The sequence below is a fragment of the Schistocerca americana genome, chromosome 11, assembly GCF_021461395.2.
Source record: "Schistocerca americana isolate TAMUIC-IGC-003095 chromosome 11, iqSchAmer2.1, whole genome shotgun sequence".
Classification (NCBI taxonomy): Eukaryota; Metazoa; Arthropoda; class Insecta; order Orthoptera; family Acrididae; genus Schistocerca; species Schistocerca americana.
Window position 1 is genome coordinate 31,713,559 of NC_060129.1, and position 25,438 is coordinate 31,738,996.

General features: G+C 44.7%; 1 protein-coding gene across 1 annotated transcript; it reads left to right on the plus strand.

The window, feature by feature from the left end:
- Window positions 1-25,227, plus strand: LOC124553203 (leucine-rich repeat extensin-like protein 5). The gene is made up of 3 exons (XM_047127096.1): window positions 1-214; window positions 3,192-3,610; window positions 25,084-25,227. The coding sequence occupies exons 1-3, from the start codon at window positions 1-3 to the stop codon at window positions 25,225-25,227; spliced, it is 777 nt and encodes a 258-aa protein (XP_046983052.1).
- Window positions 25,228-25,438: the final 211 nt, after the last annotated feature.

Consider the following 25,438-nt stretch of genomic DNA (forward strand, 5'->3'; position numbering starts at 1 on the left):
ATGGATATTCATGTTCTTCAAAGCCAGCCCGCCCAGAAGGTCGCGTTGAAAGACTCTTCCACGGTTCGTGTGGGTAATAAACTTGTTCGCAATAAGCCACCCACCCAGCCCTCTGCTATGCGACCCAAGCGTAATCCAAACGCTGTAAAAAGTAATGTACAGACTGCAAGTGAAGCGGGAGTTGTTGTTCCACCCGCCCAACCCACGAGTTGTCGTAAGCAGCGAACACGCGCTAAACGCGCTGATTTTGTGTCTTCCGCCTCCACTGCACCGATCCAGAGACAGTGTAATAAACTATTTGTGAAGCTACGCATCCAGGATAAGACCTTCAATTTTCAATTAGACACTGGTGCGTCTGTGACTCTCATAAATAGTGCTACGTATGCGGCTATCGGCCGCCCTAAACTTTCAGCGGCAAAACATTCTTTGGCTACTTATAATGGCGAACACATTCCTGTGTTAGGTGTATGTAGCGTACCAGCCACATTCCGTGGCAATACAAAAACAGTTTCATTCACAGTGCTCCGCGCTACAGACAGTGTAAACATTTTCGGATTAGACTGTTTTGACTTGTTTGGCCTGTCTATCCAAGACAATAAGGTGCAAATTAATTCTGTTGTTGTTCCTCAAGACAGCATAACCGATTTATGTAAACGATACAGTGACATATTTAAAGACGAACTAGGTTGTGCTGCGAACTTTGCCGCTCATATTACGTTAAAAGATAATGCTCAGCCTCGATTTTGTCGTGCTCGTCCAGTGCCTCACGCCCTCCGGGCACTTGTAGAAGATGAACTTCGTCGTTGGCAAAACAACGGTGTTATTCAACCCGTTTCAGCGAGCCAGTGGGCTTCTCCCTTAGTTATTATAAAGAAACCGTCTGGCAAGTTACGTTTGTGTGCTGATTTTAAGTCGACAGTTAATCCTCAGACTGTCATTGATTCTTTTCCTTTGCCTAGACCGGACGAGCTGATGGATAAGTTAGGGGAAGCTCGTTTCTTTTCCAAAATTATCCGTGAAGCATATTTGCAATTGCCCCTCGACGAGCAATCACAACAGTATTTTGTCATAAACACGTCGTTGGGGTTGTTCCGTTTTCTGCGTTTGCCTTTTGGTTGTGCGTCAGCTCCAGCTGTTTTTCAGCGTTTTTTGTCACAACTTCTGGCTAATGTGCCATCGTGTTGCAACTATTTACACGATATTGTTGTGTCTGGTCGGACGCCTGCTGAATATTTCCGTAATTTGGAGTGTTTGTTTAAAGTGTTGTCTCAGGCAGGCCTACGTTGCAACATCGATAAATGTTCATTTTTCCTTACGGAGATGGAGTATGTGGGACATGTTATTAATGCTCAAGGCATTCATCCCTCCCAGTCACATTTAGCAGCTATTCGTGATTTGCCCGCCCCTCGCAATCTGCATGAATTGCAAGCAGTTCTTGGCAAATTGACGTATTATATTAGGTTTATACCTAATGCATCACAGATTGCTGCACCGTTGCATCGTCTCCGGCGTAAGAATGTTCCGTTTGTGTGGTCAGCTGATTGCCAATCAGCCTTTCAGCAGCTCAAAGAGGCTTTATTGAATGATCGTTGTCTGGTCCATTACGACCCTAACAAGCCTCTGGTGTTAGCTTGTGATGCCTCTTCTTTCGGCCTCGGTGCTGTGTTGTCTCACCGAGTCGGTAACACCGAACGTCCTATTGCGTTCGCATCTAAATTGCTAAACAAAGCTCAGTGTAATTATAGCCAATTGGACAAGGAAGCGTTGGCTATTGTGTTCGGTGTCACAAAATTCCATCACTACCTCTATGGTAGACCATTCTATTTAGTAACAGATCACAAGCCCCCTCACGTCCCTGTTTCATCCGTCTAAACCAGTTCCTCAGCGGACAGCTCAGAGACTACAACGTTGGGCTCTTTTGTTATCACAATACCAGTATGAGATACTGTATCGCCCTACAGCTCAGCATGCAAACGCTGACGCGCTTTCTAGATTGCCGATTGCTGCGGATGATGTCTTCGATTCCTCTGACGACTCTTGCCATCAGATTGACGCCGATGAGCATCAATCCCTCCGGGATTTTCAGATTGATTATCGTCAGGTGGCACGTGAGACAGCTACGGATCCTCATCTGAGTTTACTATTACGTTTTGTTCAACATGGTTGGCCGTCCAAGGCAATGGACATATCGGATCCTGTGGTTCGTCGCTATTATCCGCAACGTCATCTGTTGTCTGTTTCGCACGGAGTTTTGCGGTTACGCACCGAGAATGACCAGCTTCGTGTAGTGGTTCCCCAAGTGCTCCAATCCAAGGTCCTCGACTTGTCGCATCAAGGTCATTGGGGAGTGGTCCGCACCAAGCAGCTTGCCCGCCGTCATTGTACATGGATCGGCATTGATAAGCAGATTACGCAGATGTCTACAGATTGTTCGACGTGTGCCGAACACCAAGCTGCTCCGCCTCAACGCTATTTTGAGTGGGCACGCCCTGCCGGTCCCTGGCAGAGAGTACATATTGATTTCGCTGGTCCATATTGGAATTCTCGTTGGCTCATCGTGATAGATGCATTTAGTAATTTTCCGTTTGTTGTGCCCATGCAGTCTACAACGTCTGTACAAACTATACAGGCGTTGACTTCAATTTTTTGTATTGAGGGTCTTCTAGAAGTTTTAGTGTCTGACAATGGTCCACAATTTACCTCTGCTGATATTGAAAGCTTTTGTTCTGCCAATGGCATTCGCCATGTTCTTACACCGCCGTTCCACCCTCAATCGAATGGTGCAGCGGAACGTTTTGTACGCACATTCAAGGATCATATGGACCACCTTCATGCTACACACTCTCGTCAGCAGGCCCTCATCACGTTCCTGTCGTCGTACCGGACCACGCCACGCGACGGCCCTTCGCCTGCGGAGCTTCTCCACGGCCGTCGTCATCGCACCCTACTACGGTTGTTGCACCCCCCGGATCGACCCGCCGCTTCTGAGCATCGCACGCGTTTTCAGCGCAACGACGCCGTTTCTTTCAGAGTTTATCACGGTCGCCGTCGTTGGGAACGTGGTACCGTGATAAGTGTCCAGGGTCGCGGTTTTTATACTGTTCAAGGTGCTACTGGGGTGCACAGGAGGCATCAGAACCAGTTGCACCGCGCTGGCCGCCCGGATTCTGCCGCTCGTTCTTTGTCCACAGATTTGGTCCGCGGCGGGTTCCAGCCGCGCCTTCCGACTTCGCTGCTGCCGCCCCCAGGGCAGCAGCAGCAGCCGTCGCCGCTACCACGCCGACAGCCCGTCCCGTTGATGCCTCCCGCGCAGCTTGATCCGGGAGCGCCCCAGGTGGTCGCTCCGGCGCCTGCGGTCCCTCTTCAGTCGCCACCGCCTTCGGAGCTGATGGACGTCGACCCCTCAGCCGGGCCGCCTTCCCAAGCGGTGGCTGTACTGCCTGTCCTGCAGCCGCTTTGCTTGGGCACCCCCAAGGAGTCTGACCCCGCAGCGCCTTGTCCGGCGCCCACTCAGCAGCCGTCGACGCAGCGTCAGGAGACGCTGCCTCTCTTCGTGGGTCCCGACGCCCCGTCGCGTCCAGTACCAGAAGCTGCGCCCGTGGTCACAGGCGTGCACCCTGACCTCGGTTTTCAGTCGGTGTTTCCCGAGGCCCCGCGCAGCCAATGCTGGGGTGCGGACCCGGGACTGCCACTGACAACAGTCTCCGCCCCAGTCTCTTCTGCTACGCCTGCGGCCAGACCCCTCCCCCGCCGTCGACGCTCGCCACGTCATTATTCAACGACGGTGCGGCGATTTGGGGGGGAGGAGTGTTACATCCTAGCCACTAATGCCAACCGAGCCCGCTGCCAAAAAGGTTGGCAGCATCAAAGCCCGGACGCCGTCCGCATAAGCAGCGCCAGCGATACAGGAAATCGCCGCAAGTCTGCGCGCGCCACCGCTGGCTTCTGGCTTCTTAAGCGCTGGAGTCGCGAGCGCTAGGACAGTTCTGTATTCGCCGCTCAGTTGTATACTCGCCACTGAATTGTGTACTTGCTAGTCAGTTGTGTGTTCATCGCGGCAGAGTTGTTGTTTGTCGTCAGCCGACGCTGACCTAGCCGCTCAGACTCGAACTAGACAGATCTCTGTAGACACGGAGTTCACTATTGTGTTTCTGTATCTTCGTCAATAAAGATAAGTACCGACTTTTATTTAATCAGAGAGTTTGGGTTTTCATCTTTCTGTTTACTGTTCCAGCGGACCGGTCGGCCCGCTATTAAAAGTGTGGCGGTGACTTCGTAAGCCGTTTCTTCAGCGAATTGTTTGTCGCTACGAACACCGCCACAAAAGTATACATGGAAGAACACTGGAGATACTAATAGGTATCAGATAGATTATACAATGGTAAGACAGAGATTTGGGAACCAGGTTTTAAATTGTAAGACATTTCCAGGGGCAAATGTGGACTCTGGCCACAATCTATTGGTTATGAACTGTAGATTAAAACGGAAGAAATTGCAAAAAGGTGGGAATTTAAGGAGATGGGACCTGGATAAACTGACTAAACCAGAGGTTGTACAGAGTTTCAGGGAGAGCATAAGGGACTATTGACAGGAATGGGGGAAAGAAATACACTAGAAGAAGAATGGGTAGCTTTGAGGGATGAAATAGTGAAGGCAGCGGAGGATCAAATAGGTAAAAAGACGAGGGCTAGTAGAAACGTCTCAAAAATTAGATCGACAGGAAGTGCAAAATGGCTAAGCAAGGATGGCTAGAGAACAAATGTAAGGTTGTAGAGGCTTATCCCACTAGGGGTAAGATAGATACTGCCTACAGGAAAATTAAAGAGACCTTTGGAGGAAGAAGAACCACTTGCATGAATATCAAGGGCTTTGATGGAAACCCAGTGCTAAGCAAAGAAGGGAAAGCAGAAAGGTGGAAGGAGTATATAGAGGGTCTATACAAGGACGATGTACTTGAGGACAATATTATGTAAATGGAAGAGGATGTAGATGATGAAATGGGAGATATGATACTGCGTAAAGAGTTTGACAGAGCACTGAAAGTCCTGAGTCAAAACAAGGCCCCCGCAGTAGACAACATTCCATTAAAACTACTGACAGCCTTGGGAGAGCCAGTGCTGACAAAACTACCATCTGGTGAGCAAGATGTATGAGACAGGCGAAATACCCTCAGACTTCAAGAAGAATATAATAATTCCAATCCCAAAGAAAGCAGGTGTTGGCAGATGTGAAAAATACCGAACTATCAGTTTAATAAGTCGCAGCTGCAAAATACTAACGCGAATTCCGTATAGACGAATGGAAAAACTGATAGAAGTCGACCTTGACGAAGATCAGTTTGGATTCCGTAGAAATGTTGGAACACGTGAGGTGATACTGACCCTACGACTTATCTTAGAAGAAAGATTAAGGAAAGACAAACCTACATTTCTAGCATTTGTAGACTTAGAGAAAGCTTTTGACAATGTTGATTGGAATACTCTCTTTCAAATTCTGAAGGTGGCAGGGGTAAAATACAGGGAGCGAAATGATATTTACAATTTGTACAGAAAGCAGATGGCAGTTATAAGAGTCGAGGGGTATGAAAGGGAAGCAGTGGTTGGGAAGGGAGTGAGACAGGGTCGTAGCCTGTCCCCAATGTTATTGAATCTGTATATTGAGCAAGCAGTAAAGGAAACAAAAGAAAAGTTCGGAGTAGGTATTAAAATCCATGGAGAAGAAATAAAAAGTTTGAGGTTCGCCGATGACATTGTAATTCTGTCAGAGACAGCAAAGGACTTGGAAGAGCAGCTGAACGGAATGGACAGTGTCTTGAAAGGAGGGTATAAGATGAACATCAACAAAAGCAAAATGAGGATAATGGAATCTAGTCTAATTAAGTTGGGTGATGCTGAGGGAATTAGATTAGGAAATGAGACACTTAAAGTAGTAAAGGAGTTTTGCTATTTGGGGAGCAAAATAACTGATGATGGCCGAAGTAGAGAGGATATAAAATGTAGAATGGCTATGGCAAGGAAAGCGTTTCTGAAGAAGAAACATTTGTTAACATCGAGTTTAGATTTAAATGTCAGGGAGTCGCTTCTGAAAGTATTTGTATGGAGTGTAGCCATCCATGTATGGAAGTGAAACGTGGACGATAAATATTTTAGACAAGAAGAGAATAGAAGCTTTCGAAATGTGGTGCTACAGAAGAATGCTGAAGATCAGATGAGTAGATCACATAACTAATGAGGAGGTATTGAACAGAATTGGGGAGAAGAGGAGCTTGTGGCACAACTTGACTAGAAGAAGGGATCGGTTGGTAGGACATGTTATGAGACAACGAGGGATCACCAATTTAGAATTGGAGGGCAGCGTGGAGGGTAAAAATTGTAGAGGGATACCAAGAGATGAATACACTAAGCAGATTCAGAAGGATGTAGGCTGCAGTAGGTACTGGGATATGAAGAAGCTTGCACAGGATAGAGTAGCATGGAGAGCTGCATCAAACCAGTCTCAGGACTGAAGATCACAACAACAACAACATCAAAATTGTAGACGAGGGTCTATACGAACTAAAAGAATTCTGCTACCTTAAGCACAAAGTGACTCATAATGGACAAATTACAGAGGACTTAAAAAGTAGACAAGAATTTTCAAAGAGTACATTCCTGCCAAAATAAATCACTTAATATCAAATGCCGGTCTTTGTTTGAGGACGAATAACTGAACATGTAAGTTTGGAGCGCAGGATTGTATGAAAGTGAATCAAGGACATTGGGATAATCGGAACAGAAGAGAATCGAAGCATTTTAGATGTGGTGCTACAGAAGAATGTTAAAAATTAAATGGACTGATAAGACAAGAAATGGTAAGGTTCTCAGCAGAACATTGAAGAATGGAACATACAGAACGCGTTGGTATGAAGATGGGACAGCATTTTGTTCTTCATCTTGCATTCTTACCGTTCCCTCTTGGTTCTTGTACTTATTACATGTTACTCGTCCTTCGCTGCATTTTACTCTTACTTTTCTCAGTATTTTGAACATTTTGTACAATTTTACGTTTCCAGATGATTTTTCTAGATCTACAGATCCTATGAATGTGTCCATTTTATTTTCTAGTTTTGCTTCTCTCATCAATTACAACGTCAGACGTACTGCTATCTTGTAGTGTTACCCTTCCGACAGCCAAAATGATCCTCATCTGTCATATCCTCTATTTTCTTTTCTATTACTCTGTATATACACTATGTGATGAAAAGTATCCGGACACCCCCAAAAACATACGTTTTTCATATTAGGTGCATTGTGCTGCCACCTATTGCCATGTACTCCATATAAGCGACCTCAATAGTCATTAGATACCGTGAGAGAGCAGAATGGGGCGCTCTGCGGAACTCACAGACTGCAAACGTGGTCAGGTGATGGGGTGTCACTTGTGTCATACGTCTCTATCCGAGATTTCTACATTCCTAAACATCCGTAGGCCCACTGTTTCCGATGCGATAGTGGAAACGTGAAGGGACACGTAGAGCACAAAAGCGTACAGGCCGACTTCGTCTGTTGGTTGACAGTGACCGCCGATAGTTGAAGAGGGTCGTAATGTGTTATACCTAGACATCTATCCAGACCATCACACAGGAATTCCAAAAATGCCTCATGATCCCCTGGAAGTACCATGATAGCCGGAAGGTGAAAAAACTTGGATTTCACGGTCGAGCAGCTGCTTATAGGCCACAAATCACGCCAGTAAATGACAAACGACGCCTCGCTTGGTGTAAGGAGCGTAAACATTGGACGAATGAACAAGGGAAAAATGTTGTGAGGAGTGACGAATCACGGTAAACTATGTGGCAATCCGATAGCGGGGTACAGGTATGGCGAATGCTCGGTGAACGTTATCTGCCAGCGTGTGTAGTACCAATAGTAAAATTCGGAGGCGGTTTTGTTGTGGTGTGGTAGTGTTTTTCATGGAAGGGGCTTGCAACCGTTGTTGTTTCGCATGGCACTATCACAGCACAGGTCTACATTGATGGTTCAAGCACCATATTGTGTCCCACTGTTGAAGTGCAATTCGGAGATAGCGATTGCGTCTTTCAGTACGATCGAACACCAGTTCACAATGCAGCACCTGAATCCTATAGAACACCTTTGGTATGTTTTGGAACGCCGACTTCGTGCCAGGCCTCAGCGACCTACGTCGATACCTCTCCTTAGTGCAGCACTCCGTGAAGAATAGGCTGCCGTTCCCTGAGAAACTTTCCAGCGGCTGACTGAACGTATGCCTGCAAGAGTGGAAGCTGTCATCGAGGCTAAGAGTGGGCCAACACCATACTGAATTCCAGCATTACTGATGGAGGGCGTCACGAACTTGGAAGTCATTTTCAGCCAGATGTCCGGGTATTTTTGATCACATAGTGTATTATCCCTGTCGACAAATTCCATAGACGAGGTGTTATGCTAATTGTGTGATAGACGTCGCAAGTATCTGCTCTTGACTACAGGATTCAGTCTAACAGTGTACCGTCATTCTCATGTAGTCTAGACGCCAACTTGTATGGTTCTTGGTTGACACTTGCGCCAATGATTTCCTAAACTGCGAAGGTATGTCACTTATCGCTTCTGCGTCCCAAATCTGTGTCAATCTATGACGCTTACATGGGATCTTCAGTGTTTTCCATTGCCACTCTCATTTCTTCTTCACACTTCAATAGAAGTGTTTTTTCTGTTTCTCAAGGTTTCTTTTCCGTAAACGTCTTATATCTATCTTTGTTTGTCCAATTTCTGTGATGGCCTTTGCATAGGTGTCTATTCCTGCCTATATGGTATTCATCAACGTTGTATCTACAGCTTAAGAGAAATTCAGATGCATTTCATGATTTTCTTGTACTTCAGTGTGCCACTCCTTTCCATATTAATTCTTCCAAACCATTCACTTCATCTTCAGTCCATAATTCATCGCTATTCAATGGACATCTGAGGTTATATCTGACCCTTGGTATGCCTCACAGCCGAATTACTGTCTGACCTGGACATAACCTAAGGCTGAAACTTTCCTGTGCCTCGATCCTTTTCTAAGCATACCTGCTGTGGGGAAGCAAGAGTTTTCGATAGCTAGCGACTGTTGCGAGTTAAAACAAATAGCGACAGAGACAGACAGAGAGAGAAAGGGACTCCCCTCTCTTCCACTCCGCTACAAGGCGACCATGACTGTTCGTACCGCAGCCATAATGTTATGAAATTGCAGTGCGTAAAATTTTGATATTTTTATCATTATATAATTCGTTAATAGAAAGGCGAACAAACATGTAAGAGTAATGCATCCACAGTTTGAAACAGTTGCTCCAAAAATCGATGTTTTACGCTGTTGCAAATCTATGTCAACTTAAAGATGCAAAGCTACAATTGTTGTATTAGGTGTATTCCGATACAAACTATAGCATATGGAATTTACATTAATTTCTGTCATCAATGATAAAACCAGCGAGAGTTGCAAAATTTTACAGCTGTAGTTGATTTTATCACTGGTGACGAATATCAACAGTTGTGCATGTCCCATCCAGAGAAATGCGTGTTCATATCTGTCTGCATTGTTCTTGTTTAGTAGTATAATTATCACTACTGTGTGCTGCTCGTGTACTATGCATGTTGTAATGTTGACTCACTCAGATGTCAGGTTACATATAAGAGAGTGCGCGAATGCCTTAATTTTATAAGGTGAAATAAAAGCGTGAAAATGTAAAGTGCTTGTTATCCACTTTAAACTATTTCTAAGGCCACCGGCTCTACCTTTCCTTGCGACTCATAGTGTGTGTTCTGCTGGGGTTGGCATCGTGTAGTGGGCCCCCATACCCTCTGGAGCGTATATGTGTCAGTGGGCCACTCGCAGCACCAGATGGCCTCAAAACTCTAAGAAGTTCTGAGGAAAATGGCAGCACCTTCCTGCATTCTCGCTTTTATCACAAGAGCAATGTCACGAGTGAGACATTTGTGCTGACGTCTTGTGTAAGTACAGTTTAGATCGCATCACATCACATAGTGACCTTTTAATTCCGGACCTGTGCCCTAGCTTTATTCTGAGTATCCTGTGGACTCTCCCAAGACAGCAGCCGTGTTCCCAGATCTGCGTGGACGCGCTCCTGGCTTGACGACTACTGGGGCGTCCTGTCACATCCCGACATACCCGCTAAACCATCCGATCTCAGCCTCACAGGAAATGTCTCACAACAGAGTGAGGAAAGCGGCGGTCTCAACGTCCCTGCGATCTGGCGGCTCTACGGGATCTGTTTGATAACGTCAGCTGAACACGACGCAACTGGAGAAACTTGGAGAGTCTTTCTGTCGGTGAACTCAGTCCCTTGTCAAGGCTAGAGGCGGTGTGCTCTACTGCTGTGTTAGCATAATCTCTCCTTATCTGATATCGACTGAAATCTGTCCTCAACCTTCATGTTTATTACTTGTAACCTTGTAAGTAAACATAACCAACTTGACCTTCTGTTTTAAGGAGAAAATGGTAGACTTGCAATATCTCAACCCTAAAAAACCGATCACCCACCCCCTCTTTAAAAAATGGTCATAATTATGATAATATTAATCTTAGATTTCTTGAATGCATAGCATTTAAACTTTTGCACATGCAGGTTGCCTGTCACTGGCTGCACCCTACTGCAACTGCCTAATGCACGAGTGCAGAGTCCTGTACAGGGGGGTGGGGGTGGGAGGGGTGGGGGGAGAGTGGCATCCAGAGCCCTCATACCCACTTCATGTTGAAAGTGTGGGAAGAAGTGAGTGAAGCCTATCACGTCTGCCCCATGTATTTCGAAACTTTGTTCTACAAGTAGAACACATGTTATTCAACATGAAAAACAGTTAAACCATATGAGCAGATAGTATCTCAATGGCATGCACATATATGGCCGACACTGTTTAGCAACATTCTAGTATTAACATTCCGCCGGAGTTATATATAAAACACACACACACACAATTCTCTGTGATGGACAGAGGCAGAGTGGTTTTTGACAATATTACATCTTCAAAGAAAGCCCCTTAATCAGTCATTTCGTGATTTTACGTCTCTGTCCCAATGTACCAATGAAGTTGTTTGATGAAAGTGATTGAGATGAGAGGGTAGCATGATCATTTTCATCCTTTCATTATGTAGAGGCACAACCGTTTGGGATAGGGAAAGTTAGTTTTGTGCAATATTCTGAGCACAGGTCACAGCCAGGTGCAGACCAGATTGCAGTGAGCTATGCATACCAACAGTTGCGAAGTAGAATAGAGGCCACAGGGCCGTCAAATTGCTGAAAGATTATATGTAGCGGTTTTGCATGGCGCAATCACAGGCAGAATGGGCCATGGCCAAGCTAGCATGTTATGAGTACGTGACACGAAACGGCACGTTTAGCAAAACAGAGGCACGCAGCCACATGTAAATAGGTGCCAATTCACTAACAAAGCATTCAAGTGTGGTAGCTCTCTTGGATGGCGGGGCATGTCACACCACCGGGCTACACGCAGCAACAGATGAGGCGCCAACATCCCAGTCGATGGCGGGTTGTTGGTTCGACCCTCTGAGGCTGACGCAGGGTCCATAGCCAGGCAGTCAGCCAGCGGCTGGCCACTCTTTGGCTCACTACCACAGGCAGTCATCTTGGCTCCCAAAACATGACCCAAACCACGCTGGCGAGGAAACATGGTGTGGGCCATCCTGCATTGGTCAGTGGGCAGTGCTGAGGCAGCACATGATGGAGGCTGTTGAACCAGCTGCTGGCGCAGTCCTGAGTCGTCATATCACTGCTGCTGTACGAGGCCGACACATTAGCAGAGCATTGCAGTGGGTCGCTGAGGTGGCGTCCTCAGCATTGTGGAACCCGGTGATGCAGACCGGGGGGAATGGCGGCACTGTAGTTGGAAACCATAAAATCATTCGGAAGTTATCGCTGAGGTTTAATACATTACCCTGACACCACATGCCATCTGAATTAACAAGAATCTAACTTCACTCAACTGTTCTTCTCTCCATTTACTGGATCTTCTCTATGATTGCTCCAACTATATCTCAAGGTACAAATAATAGCGGAAAGAAACACTCATAGACCTTCGTTTGCCTCATGTAAGAGTTAGTCGAATAGCCACATGTAACCATGCCAACAGGTCACAACTCACTCGAGCTTCGACGTTTAAACATTGCAATTTACCTATCATTGTGTACTGTTACTGCAGGTGGCACACTATCGCTTGTTGGTTTATCGACATTATAAACAGGAACCCCATACTTTCTGTACCATACAGAAGTTCGCACTCTGTAACTGGGTGGCCACAGTGGGCTGGAGTGAGTGAGAAACAAGTGATACACATGCGTTAAAATGTTGTGTGTTCAGAGGGTCATAACTGTGTACTTTCAGAATTATGGTCCGAATCTCCAAGCGAGATCTATAGTTGGGGCTAATGATTTGCAAGTGTGTGTGGTTTTTTTATATGAGACCAAGTTGATAATTTTCACTTGTTAGATGCAATTGGTAGTGAGCAAATAACTGTGATTATTATTTAGTTCTAATGTTTTTATCTCTATGTACTTTACTTACAACAGAATTTTCTACTCAGCCACAACTCCATCATCATGTGTTCATTAACCTAGACGAGATTTTTTATAGAATATTAAATGAGCTCATTACGCTTTATTTAACAATAACACACTTCCAAATAAGATACTCACCAGTTTTATACATCCGCTCAGAATCAGGTAGACGCCAGCTCTCACATCTCATCCTGCCGACCGTGGCTCTTGTGATGCGCCGAACAGCTTGGAGTGACTGAGACAGGATAGCTCTCAGATCATCCATTTGCAGCGTTGTCATGTTCCATTCCATGTTGTTCAACCTTTCAAAATAAAATGGAGTCTGCTGATGTAACAAATGATATTCTGAAACTTGACTGTGTTTTATTGAATAGAATAGTGAAAACTAAACTCAACATGACCCTTCTCCAGCTTTTATGTTTCCCATTCATAGAGGTCGCCAGCCCACTAGAGATGAATCAAGGAGTCAGACAGGTATTCTGGCGTAAATTATGACCGGTATGCGAGTTTAATAACATATTCTGGTGAACTGATCGTTTCTGATGAAATACAAGAATTCACATACAAACATGCAACCAGAACTATGACTGGACAAGCATGACAGGCCGGCCGCGGTGGCCGTGCGGTTCTAGGCGCTTCAGTCCGGAACCGAGTGACTGCTACGGTCGCAGGTTAGAATCCTGCCTTGGGCATGGATGTGTGAGATGTGCTTAGGTTACTTAGGTTTAAGTAGCTCTAAGTTCTAGGAGACTGATGACCTAACATGTTAAGTCCCATAGTGCTCAGAGCCATTTGAACCATTTGAACCAAGCACGTCCAACCCCCTTTAAAAACGTGGAGTGGGCACTCCCCCACAACATGTCTCACTGTCTGCTTCTTGGCACCATAGTCACAGGTAGCACTTCCATTATTAAACCCACTTTTCAAGACGTAGTCATGTCTCCCTTGCGCCATTGGGATGAGGTTGAATCTTGAGCTTTCCTGACAACAGAGACCATACTGTGCAACCTTATTCAGTTGGTGGATTCCACTATTTAGGACTGAATTCTTATTGTACTCTGTCTTAGGAAGCAACCACTGACTGGGACCTGTTGTAGTAATGCCATAAATAGTCAACATGGCCCCTTCTGTCTTAACTGCATGAGCGCTGTTCTCCCACGCCTTGGCACTATATGCAACAGCTCTATATCCAAGAGAAATTGCAGCGTTGTTTTGTTCGTCTGCATTTCCTCCCCACTTGTTTCCAGAAATGTGGTACAGTTGATATAGAATACGACCAAACGACTTTCACAGGTTTGCGCAGTTCTGCATAAATGACAGTGACAGGCAGAGGGAGACACCTAGGTAACTAAGGACGTAGCTGCAGGAAATTTTGGTCCCATTCAGGGGCACATATGACTGCCTGTGTGCCTCTCTATCATGGAAATAGAACTCTGTGAGCTCTGTTTCACTTCTGGTTTGCTGGAGTCTCTATTTGTAAAAGTACTCACTCCGCTTGGTGTCAACTTGGAGGCTTGTCGACACAATCAGTAAGTAGCCATTTTCACTCGATTAATAAGGTCCCTAGGAGTCACTACGAACAACAATAAAAAACTACCTAGGACTTTGGAGTGCAAAGAGATTGGCTGAAGGGTCACGTGGAACGGAACCTGGGCCAGTGGAGTGGCTTCTGTTCACCGGCGAGTACAGTTTTCGAATGACGCCTGGGGATCGTCATACAAGACTGTGTAGGTGACCAGCAACTGGTGCAGGTCTCTGTCCATGGGTTCAGCTGGAGACAGGGCGGTCATATTTTGGGCTGCTATTATTACCGAGAAATAGGGGAAAGAGTGTTACTGACAAGATACAGAATTTGGGGTGGACATCAACAACGTGGTTTTCGTTGCAGCAGAATCATCTCACGAAATTTCAGTCACCAACTTTTTCGTTCTAATACGAAAATATTTTGTTAACGCAGGAACACTTAGGGGGAAACGATCATCATAATTAAATAAAGGTAATCAGAGCTAGCACGGAAAGGAATAGGTATTGGTTTTCTCCGCACGCTGTTGGGGACTGGAATAATAGAGTGTTGATGTGAAGGTGGTCCGATTAATCTTCTGCCAGGCACAGTGTGATCTGCATAGTATCCATGTACATGTATATGTACATCTAATGTCGTTTCATAGCAGATATGCACTACCTGTAACGTATGCGAATTGAGAATCGTCTACGCTCTCTTCTGTCACTGCCATTCATTTTAAAGAATTCCGACGGTAGATCGCTTGACTGCCTCCTTCGTGCAAACGATCACCGGACAAGTGAACCTCCCCCATACCGCGGACAAATAGCGAAGGGTAAACAGCGCTGACGGCACGATACTGCCGAACTCCAGAGACTTGTGCCGGCCGAAAGACGCCGCACGGCGACGCTGGATGAAGCGCCGCGCTCTCCCGGGCGCCTCCGCCTCCGAGGAGGACCGAGCGGAGCCGAGCGGCAGACTGTGGCCGGCCCAGTGCCGCCCTGTGCTGCGGCCCGCACAACACGCGCTGCACGCGTGGCGTCTGGCAGCCGAGGCCGGCCGTGGTCTGGAGCCTCCACTCAGCTGCGGCGAAGTCATTCATTCAGCGCCTAAGGCGTCATCAGTGGCCAGAGGTGAACAGCGGACACAGGTAGGATGTAAGATGTAATACTTCACATGTGTCCGTTTCATATTTTCCAGGAAAAAGATGTCCACTGCGGTACAAAAACCATTTTTAAAAGTGGCAGACAGACAGCGTGTAAAACACAATGCATCAGAATAACACACGTTAAAAACAGAAATACTATCAAGGAATACAGCAGTATCAAGAGCCATCAGCTAAAGATAATTACAGAAAACACTGTAATATCTTGAGAAATATCATCAAACCAGCTGAGAGCATCAGCTGTGCGAGTAGTATGTACAAACCTCAGAACAATATCAAAATAAGCTGGTATATAACGAGGACAGTTGCAGGCGAGCAGCGGAAATCTTCGATTATCATTTCACTGAATGTGGTAGTCTGGAGACGTTATTAACATTAATGGAATACGGAAGAGTTTAAACAATAAGTTCTTGTACGTCGAAGAAAAACTCAAACTCCTGTGCCTCACCTACTCAGATTGCTTGTAACACCATTTTTAATGTGACCAACTGAAGGTAAAGCTAAGGGATGCAAATGGTATGGAAATGGAAGCAGTATTTATGCGATAATTAAGGATGTGGTTGAGATCATATATCATGTGGGACAGTGTATTTTTCTAGATCATACACTGTCGCTGTACTCGTTATGTCAGTAACGTAGCAAATAGATTTTTTTCCTATACGAAAGTAAATATTCAGTTATGAGACTGTAAAAATAACATGTTGCTAATGTCTAAATCTACTTCCACTGTGAAAAGCGTGGCAGAAGGTATTTCCCGCAGTAGCCCATACTGGGCTGTCTCCCAGCCCAGTTCGCAACTGTGTGTGCTGTAATTAATGCCATCTCGTCTTTGCTGTCCCTACGAGAGCGACAGCCAGGCGTCCCTATTGTATTCTCAGATTCTTCGCTTAATACAGCTTCTTGAAACGTTGGGAGAAGGTATTCATCTTGAGGTGATTTGTCTTCATGAAATCTCAGGTTTTTTTTATCTCGTCTTTGATTTAGTATTAGGAATTTGAAAAGATTCAACCTTGAACAAAAGCGGTTTCTTCTCTTTTTACCGATACGTATTCTGGCGATATTTCATTGTCATCTGTGTGTTTCCTTTATTCTTCTCCAGAGTAAAGAGCAAAATATCGCTTTGGGATACGCATATTTTTGGGAATGTGCTATTTTTGCTCAAAACGTTACAACAGACATCTATACCATAGTAGCACATGCCGTTGTTCATGTCGCTACACGTCATCTGCGACACCGAGATAACACCCGAACTGGAAATAGCAAACAGGGACATCAACAACAGCATGTATCATTAAGGTATTCATTTTCCGAGAACGTTTCGAATATAAATGTCACAATTCTAAAATTATACGTTTTCCCGTGTAGCAATATACTCTTTGTTTGGCAGAAAAATGAAGGAGAACTCTGACGATGGTAAAACTTCGCCGAAACATGTGTGGGTTAAAAACAAGAAATTGTGCCTTGCTGTAGGAAGAATATTTTTAAATAATATTTAATTGCAGGTAGGCTTTCACAAAATATTTGGCCTCTACCTCAAGAGATTGCCAGTACAAGTTTCTGTATTGCATACACCACGTGTTTCTGTGAATTGACTGATTCCAGATATGACTCACTGCTATGGCAATCGTAGGATAACTATTAGCTGCTTTTTTTGAGGTGCACAATTTTCCATTTACAAACAATTAAAGGAAGTTCACAGCCTTTACAGCAGTTTAACGCTCGAGTGGGCGCGTCCATGTATAAAGTGCCCCAACCGCTAATAGCATTGTCTTGTGCAATTCTCTGCATAATAAATAAAACTTTTACTTGTTTTTACAAAATTACGGATATTACCAATACCTTCATTATGGCATCAACTAACTCAGTGGTAAGTTGTGTTGTTATACGTCCAAGTGAGCAGCTGTTACGTAACATAAACAACGCGTGTGCCATTCCAAGATGCTACTCCAGGCGGGTGTAAAATGAATTTGCGCAACGGAAAATAATAGACGCTAAAATGCTGATTTGGCCCTATCTGACTACCCTCTGAAGCAAATCTTAGGATCTCTTAATTCTCTTTTTTATATAAATTACCATCTAAACGTGAATGAATGCTCACGGCAATTAATACTACTAAATGATAAACGTTGTGGCTCAATATATTTTTATTATAGGTTAAAAACAACCCTTTAAGTACAACTGTCTATATTTCCTAACTAAAATTGCAGACCAATTGCCCACTCTGCCCCTTTTTTTATGGCAATGAGATCTAACTTAAATAACACGAAATGACTGACATCTACGCACCAAGCACTAGAAAACACTACTTATAAAGATGATCTACGGTGGTGTTGAACCTCAATGGAAATAAACTAACGTGATCACAGCTGTGTAGCTTTATAGCCCTAATAAACCGAAGCGATTAGCGATACCACCGTATGTACTGCGTCTGGTGCGTCGGCGTGCTGGTTCTCGTACTCGTCTGCGGCGATGGAAGGAGCTGCAGCCACAAAGTGAACTCATCCAAACACGAGGACAGCAGAAGGCGGTCCTCTGACTGATATACTCTAATACTGTCCTCTACTCTCTTCTACTCTCTGTGTTCTACAGGCGAGAAACGTCAACTCCCAGCCACAGGGACGGAGTTCAGATAACGTCTCAACGTAAGTATAGGCAGAAGTTCTCTCAGTTGCTGAACGCTGCGTACTCAACGATGACTTACAACCTGGAGGTCAAGTCCAGAATCGCATAGGTTCGCAACAGTACAGTTCCTAACTGTTCTAACTATAAACTCATAGCAAAGACAGCAAGTCCGTCTGTACCAACAAAAGCTGATAGCGAGCGACCGTTACTCACGGGAGCTCAACACGGAAGAGCACTTCTCTCCACTGCTGGCTTCCCAGGAAAGCTCGGCTCCCCACCCCCGTAACACAGAAGGCAAATCATGTTCTCGTAACCACGGAATATTCTCCCCCTCTACAGATTCTTCCGAACGCCGACCAAGAATATTTTAGTCTTTCGTCGTCTATCGCGCAAAGTTTGCAAGAAAATACCTATACTCGTACAATGGTACGCTTCAGAGTAAAAATCCTTGGAAATAACCCCGCCAGCGTGGTTTCCGAGGTGACACTTCTTCGTTCCTCTCAGCTGCGTCCCAGCTTTGCAGACTTTGGAAGTATTATTCGGTTATCCTTCTACATGTACTACAATAGCGGCCGGCCGACCATGTATTATGTTCTCGCTCTCAGGCGTCCAGACTGTCCGTCTCGGCACTTCCTGTGTGGAGCTGGACCACCACACCCGTGTCGGCCTTCCACTCAGGGCTTGAGTTTCGCCTGCCATTACATTTCCACTGTCGTTCCAACCTCTACTAATATAGGCAATCATTCACTACCCCATTTATATAATGAAGAAATTCTGTCACCTTTCATGCAATAAGCCTTAACAATTATCTACATTCATATATACTGTGTACAACCTGTAAAATGATACCTAATTCTTGTTGTAGATCACGGCAGAGTATGTGGATGAGTGCCTGTAAGGTGCGAAATTACAGCCGCCTTACACCAGCTTAGAACACAAGGTACACAGTGCACCCAGCCGTGTAAGTGATATTCCTTCCACTGTCATCTCGCTACCTTTATTCCACAAGCGGGCAGGGAGGGAGAAACATAAAAATGGAATCAATTATGCGCTAATGTGGCTGCAAAAACAAAAAGAAAGAATGTTGTAAAAATACTTCCTGAGTCTGAAAGTGTAGGCAGGAAGGTCGCAAGTGAAATGGACAGTACGTAGCCCGGAAATCACTGAGGAAATAGTTGTTGTTGTTGTTGTTGTGGTCTTCAGTCCTGAGACTGGTTTGATGCAGCTCTCCATGCTACTCTATCCTGTGCAAGCTTTTTCATCTCCCAGTACCTACTGCAACCTACATCCTTCTGAATCTGCTTAGTCTATTCATCTCTTGGTCTCCCTCTACGATTTTTACCCTCCACACTGCCCTCCAATACTAAATTGGTGATCCCTTGATGCCTCAGAACATGTCCTACCAACCGATCCCTTCTTCTGGTCAAGTTGTGCCACAAACTTCTCTTCTCCCCAATCCTATTCAATACTTCCTCATTAGTTATGTGATCTACCCATCTAATCTTCAGCATTCTTCTGTAGCACCACATTTCGAAAGCTTCTATTCTCTTCTTGCCCAAACTATTTATCGTCCATGTTTCACTTCCATACATGGCTACACTCCATACGAATACTTTCAGAAATGACTTCCTGACACTTAAATCAATACTGGATGTTAACAAATTTCTCTTCTTCAGAAACGCTTTCCTTGCCATTGCCATCCTACATTTTATATCCTCTCTACTTCGACCATCATCAGTTATTTTGCTCCCCAAATAGCAAAACTCCTTTACTACTTTAAGTGCCTCATTTCCTAATCTAATTCCCTCAGCATCACCCGACTTAATTAGACTACATTCCATTATCCTTGTTTTGCTTTTGTTGATGTTCATCTTATATCCTCCTTTCAAGACACTGTCCATTCCATTCAACTGCTCTTCCAAGTCCTTTGCTGTCTCTGACAGAATTACAATGTCATCGGCGAACCTCAAAGTTTTTATTTCTTCTCCCTGAATTTTAATACCTACTCCGAATTTTTCTTTTGTTTCCTTTACTGCTTGCTCAATATACAGATTGAACAACATCGGGGAGAGGCTACAACCCTGTCTTACTCCCTTCCCAACCACTGCTTCCCTTTCATGTTCCTCGACTCTTATAACTGCCATCTGGTTTCTGTACAAATTGTAAATAGCCTTTCGCTCCCTGTATTTTACCCCTGCCACCTTTACAATTTGAAAGAGAGTATTCCAGTCAACATTGTCAAAAGCTTTCTCTAAGTCTACAAATGCTAGAAACGTAGGTTTGCCTTTCCTTAATCTTTCTTCTAAGATAAGTCGTAAGGTCAGTATTGCCTCACGTGTTCCAGTGTTTCTACGGAATCCAAACTGATCTTCCCCGAGGTTGGCTTCTACTAGTTTTTCCATTCGTCTGTAAACAATTCGTGTTAGTATTTTGCAGCTGTGACTTATTAAGCTGATAGTTCGGTAATTTTCACATCTGTCAACACCTGCTTTCTTTGGGATTGGAATTATTATATCCTTCTTGAAGTCTGAGGGTATTTCGCCTGTTTCATACATCTTGCTCACCAGATGGTAGAGTTTTGTCAGGACTGGCTCTCCCACGGCCGTCAGTAGTTCCAATGGAATATTGTCTACTCCGGGGGCCTTGTTTCGACTCAGGTCTTTCAGTGCTCTGTCAAACTCTTCACGCAGTATCATATCTCCTATTTCATCTTCATCTACATCCTCTTCCATTTCCATAATATTGTCCTCAAGTACATCGCCCTTGTATAGACCCTCTATATACTCCTTCCACCTTTCTGCTTTCCCTTCTTTGCTTAGAACTGGGTTTCCATCTGAGCTCTTGATATTCATACAAGTCGTTCTCTTATCTCCAAAGGTCTCTTTAATTTTCCTGTAGGCGGTATCTATCTTACCCCTAGTGAGATAGGCCTCTACATCCTTACATTTGTCCTCTAGCCATTCCTGCTTAGCCATTTTGCACTTCCTGTCGATCTCATTTTTGATACGTTTGTATTCCTTTTTGCCTGTTTCACTTACTGCATTTTTATATTTTCTCCTTTCATCAATTAAATTCAATATTTCTTCTGTTACCCAACGATTTCTACTAGCCCTCGTCTTTTTACCTACTTGATCCTCTGCTGCCTTCACTACTTCATCCCTCAAAGCTACCCATTCTTCTTCTACTGTATTTATTTCCCCCATTCCTGTCAATTGCTCCCTTATGCTCTCCCTGAATCTCTGTACAATCTCTGGTTCTTTCAGTTTATCCAGGTCCCATCTCCTTAAATTCCCACCTTTTTGCAGTTTCTTCAGTTTTAATCTACAGGTCATAACCAATAGATTGTGGTCAGAGTCCATATCTGCCCCTGGAAATGTCTTACAATTTAAAACCTGGTTCCTAAATCTCTGTCTTACCATTATATAATCTATCTGATACCTTTTAGTATCTCCAGGGTTCTTCCATGTATACAACCTTCTTTCATGATTCTTAAACCAAGTGTTAGTTATGATTATGTTGTGCTCTGTGCAAAATTCTACCAGGCGGCTTCCTCTTTCATTTCTGTCCCCCAATCCATATTCACCTACTATGTTTCCTTCTCTCCCTTTTCCTACACTCGAATTCCAGTCACCCATGACTATTAAATTTTCGTCTCCCTTCACAATCTGAATAATTTCCTTTATTTCATCATACATTTCTTCAATTTCTTCGTCATCTGCAGAGCTAGTTGGCATATAAACTTGTACTACTGTAGTAGGTGTGGGCTTCGTATCTATCTTGGCCACAATAATGCGTTCACTATGCTGTTTGTAGTAGCTTACCCGCATTCCTATTTTCCTATTCATTATTAAACCTACTCCTGCATTACCCCTATTTGATTTTGTGTTTATAACCCTGTAGTCACCTGACCAGAAGTCTTGTTCCTCCTGCCACCGAACTTCACTAATTCCCACTATATCTAACTTCAACCTATCCATTGCCCTTTTTAAATTTTCTAACCTACCTGCCCGATTAAGGGATCTGACATTCCACGCTCCGATCCGTAGAACGCCAGTTTTCTTTCTCCTGATAACGACATCCTCTTGAGTAGTCCCCGCCCGGAGATCCGAATGGGGGACTATTTTACCTCCGGAATATTTTACCCAAGAGGACGCCATCATCATGTAATCATACAGTAAAGCTGCATGCCCTCGGGAAAAATTACGGCTGTAGTTTCCCCTTGCTTTCAGCCGTTCGCAGTACCAGCACAGCAAGGCCGTTTTGGTTATTGTTACAAGGCCAGATCAGTCAATCATCCAGACTGTTGCCCTTGCAACTACTGAAAAGGCTGCTGCCCCTCTTCAGGAACCACACGTTTGTCTGGCCTCTCAACAGATACCCCTCCGTTGTGGTTGCACCTACGGTACGGCTATCTGTATCGCTGAGGCACGCAAGCCTCCCCACCAACGGCAAGGTCCATGGTTCATGGGGGGAAATAGTAAGTACACAAATTTATGTAATCAATCTAAGAAAGAAAGTGTGCAGTATTCGAGAGAGAGGGATGCTGTAAAAGAACTACAAAATGTGAAATAATGGCATTATTGGGATTGCTTTATCTCTTTAAGTCTACACAAGCAAGCCATACTAATATTGTCGAAGTGTGGAGAGGAGATGGCGGAGGTATGGAGATTACGAGAGTTGTGATCAGCTACAGAAGACTCCTGTTTATTTTACTTGGCATCCGTTTTGACGACAAAAGCTCAAGGCAAGGAAGGAGAGTAACTGATAAACTTTCTGCAACAAGGCAAGGATTTCAATGTAACAGAGAGAGAAGTGTACATAGTCGATCAACTGGGAGGTGCGTATTCCATAGCACGGGAGACAAGAAGATGGCAATTGGTTGTATCCTATTCACTAACGGATATGGAGGAATTAATAGCTCAAATCAGTTTCATTGCAAATGAGGTGAATCCAAAAAGGAAGAGGAGCATTTTCTTGGGAGATTTAGCAGTCTCCCTTACGAAGCCTCAGCTAGTAAAAACAGATAAGATTACTTCACTTCCTGGCGACGTAGCAACTTTCCCAGAGAAATTCTAAGATACTTGGGTTGAAACAACTAGTAACCTGCCACCAACAAAAGAAGACGGCGTGTGACATGTGGGCGAGAAAAATAAAACGCCTCTACTACATTAAGTTGCAGCTCATGCCGCTGCTTTTTTTAGCAAAACGCACGGGAAAACAGCGCTAACATGTGAAATGTTTCAAGTAGTACTCGAAAATGCGTAAGACAGTTAACTGTTCAGATCGAAAGAAATTTGTGATAACTGACACTGTCCAACTCGAAGGTTATCATTTCATCCACATGTGATTAGGTATACGTGATGCTTCTTCTTTGAGGTAGTACTTTTGGACGTGGTGGTAGCGAGTAAAGGAATATTTTAGGGAACTGGTTTAAAGAATTTACTTCAAAGGCCCAGCGAAATCTTTACAAGTTTTCTGCCAGAGCAACTTACGCTGTGCCTACGTGACTCGAGTTGCCTGTCTTCCATGACCGTGGCAGTTCTGTCCGGTTAAGACAGCTGAGAATTGACGCCTTGAGCCCTGCACTGAAACTGCTAGTGAATTCACGTCACCGGTTTTAGCCAACAACGTGCGTGGGATACAGGTCACGTGTGTGGACGCTGGAGCACTCTGCAGTGCAGAACACAGTTACTTCTCTCTCTCGTGATCCAGACCTGGAGCAGAACAGACGTCTTTCTCGGGGGGCAGAGCGTCTGGCTCTCTGTTCCATGACCGGCCACCAACATCAGTTAACATGAATCGCCTCCCCTTCCGTTGCCAACTTCAATTAGTTGTTCGACCTCATTTTTTTTGGTCATCAGTCTACTGACTGGTTTGATGCGGCCCGCCACGAATTCCTTTCCTGTGCTAACCTCTTCATCTCAGAGTAGCACTTGCAACCTACGTCCTCAATTATTTCCTTGACGTATTCCAATCTCTGTCTTCCTGTACAGTTTTTGCCCTCTACAGCACCCTCTAGTACCATGGAACTCATTCCCCTATGTCTTAGCAGATGGCCTATCATCCTGTCCCTTCTCCTTATTAGTGTTTTCCACATATTCCTTTCCTCTCCGATTCTGCGTAGAACCTCCTCATTCCGTACCTTATCAGTCCACCTAATTTTCAACATTCGTCTATAGCACCACATCTCAAATGCTTCGATTCTCCTCTGTTCCGGTTTTCCCACAGTCCATGTTTCGCTACCATACAATGCTGTACTCCAGACGTACATCCTCAGAAATTTCTTCCTCAAATTACGGTCGGTATTTCATAATAGTATACTTCTCTTGGCCAGAAATGCCTTTTTTGCCATAGCGAGTCTGCTTTTGATGTCCTCCTTGCTCCGTCCGTCATTGGTTATTTTACTGCCTAGGTAGCAGAATTCCTTAACTTCATTGACTTCGTGACCATCAATCCTGATGTTAAGTTTCTCGCTGTTCTCATTTCTACTACTTCTCATTACCTTCGTCTTTCTCCGATTTACTCTCAAACCATACTGAGTACTCATTAGACTGTTCATTCCGTTCAGCAGGTCATTTAATTTTTCTTCACTTTCACTCAGGATAGCAATGTCATCAGCGAATCGTATCATTGACATCCTTTCACCTTGTATTTTAATTCCACTCCTGAACCTTTCTTTTATTTCCATCATTACTTCCTCGATGTACAGATTGAAGAGTAGGGGCGAAAAGCCTTGTCTTACACCCTTCTTAATACGAGCACTTCGATCTTGATCGTCCACTCTTATTATTCCCTCTTGGTTGTTGTACATATTGTATATGACCCGTCTCTCCCTATAGCTTACCCCTACTTTTTTCAGAATCTCATAGACTGGCATAAACCTGGTAACTTCCGACTCTAGGTGCGCAGCTTCCACACTTTATACTGAAATATACTCTCTTCATTTTACCAAGTTTCCTGTCCTGTCATTTAACGGCAGCCCTGTATGCCCCCTTACAAGCCCTGCCTGCTCGAACTCCTGTACGTTGTTTCAAGCAGAATCCAACAACCTTCCCTCCCCCTATTCCCTGCCCATGCACACTTTATTACAGACAACTACACCATGTGTACAAAATCTGCGGCGACTGCCGACTATGTCTGCTACATCATTAACGTTCTACATGTACAGCAGGAGCCCGGCAGGCCCCCTGGGACGCGCCTGTCAGTGACCCTCGGCGTGCTGTCCACACAGTGGTCGAGCCGTCGCTTCTCGGGCCTGTACCGCCACAGGCCTCGCGAGCTCACGGGACGACTGTGGAGGAGGTTCCCGTCAAGACGTGCTGAAACTTTCAGCCACTCTCAGCCGCCCTCACCCCAGTTCATGTGGCAGGTGTAGTACAATTTCATCCAGCCGAGGATCCATCTTTCAAGAAAACTGGACGTGTGATTGCTTTAGAGGTTGACAACTGAAAACATGACTCGTATGTACAGACATCTGGACACCTACAAGTCTAGTTTGGCAAGGATGGGGCAGACAGTCGGCTATGAAGTCATAGAAGGAATTATCTGGGCGTTTGCTTGAAGTAACTTAGGGAAATTACGAAGTA

Coding starts and splice junctions, on each gene's coding strand:
- LOC124553203 (XM_047127096.1), top strand. CDS start 1: ATGGATATTCATGTTCTTCAAAGCCAGCCCGCCCAGAAGGTCGCGTTG. Junction 215..3,191: donor CGCCCAACCCACGAGTTGTC/GTAAGCAGCGAA, acceptor CTTTGTCCACAG/ATTTGGTCCGCGGCGGGTTC. Junction 3,611..25,083: donor CTGCGCCCGTGGTCACAGGC/GTGCACCCTGAC, acceptor CTGTCCACACAG/TGGTCGAGCCGTCGCTTCTC.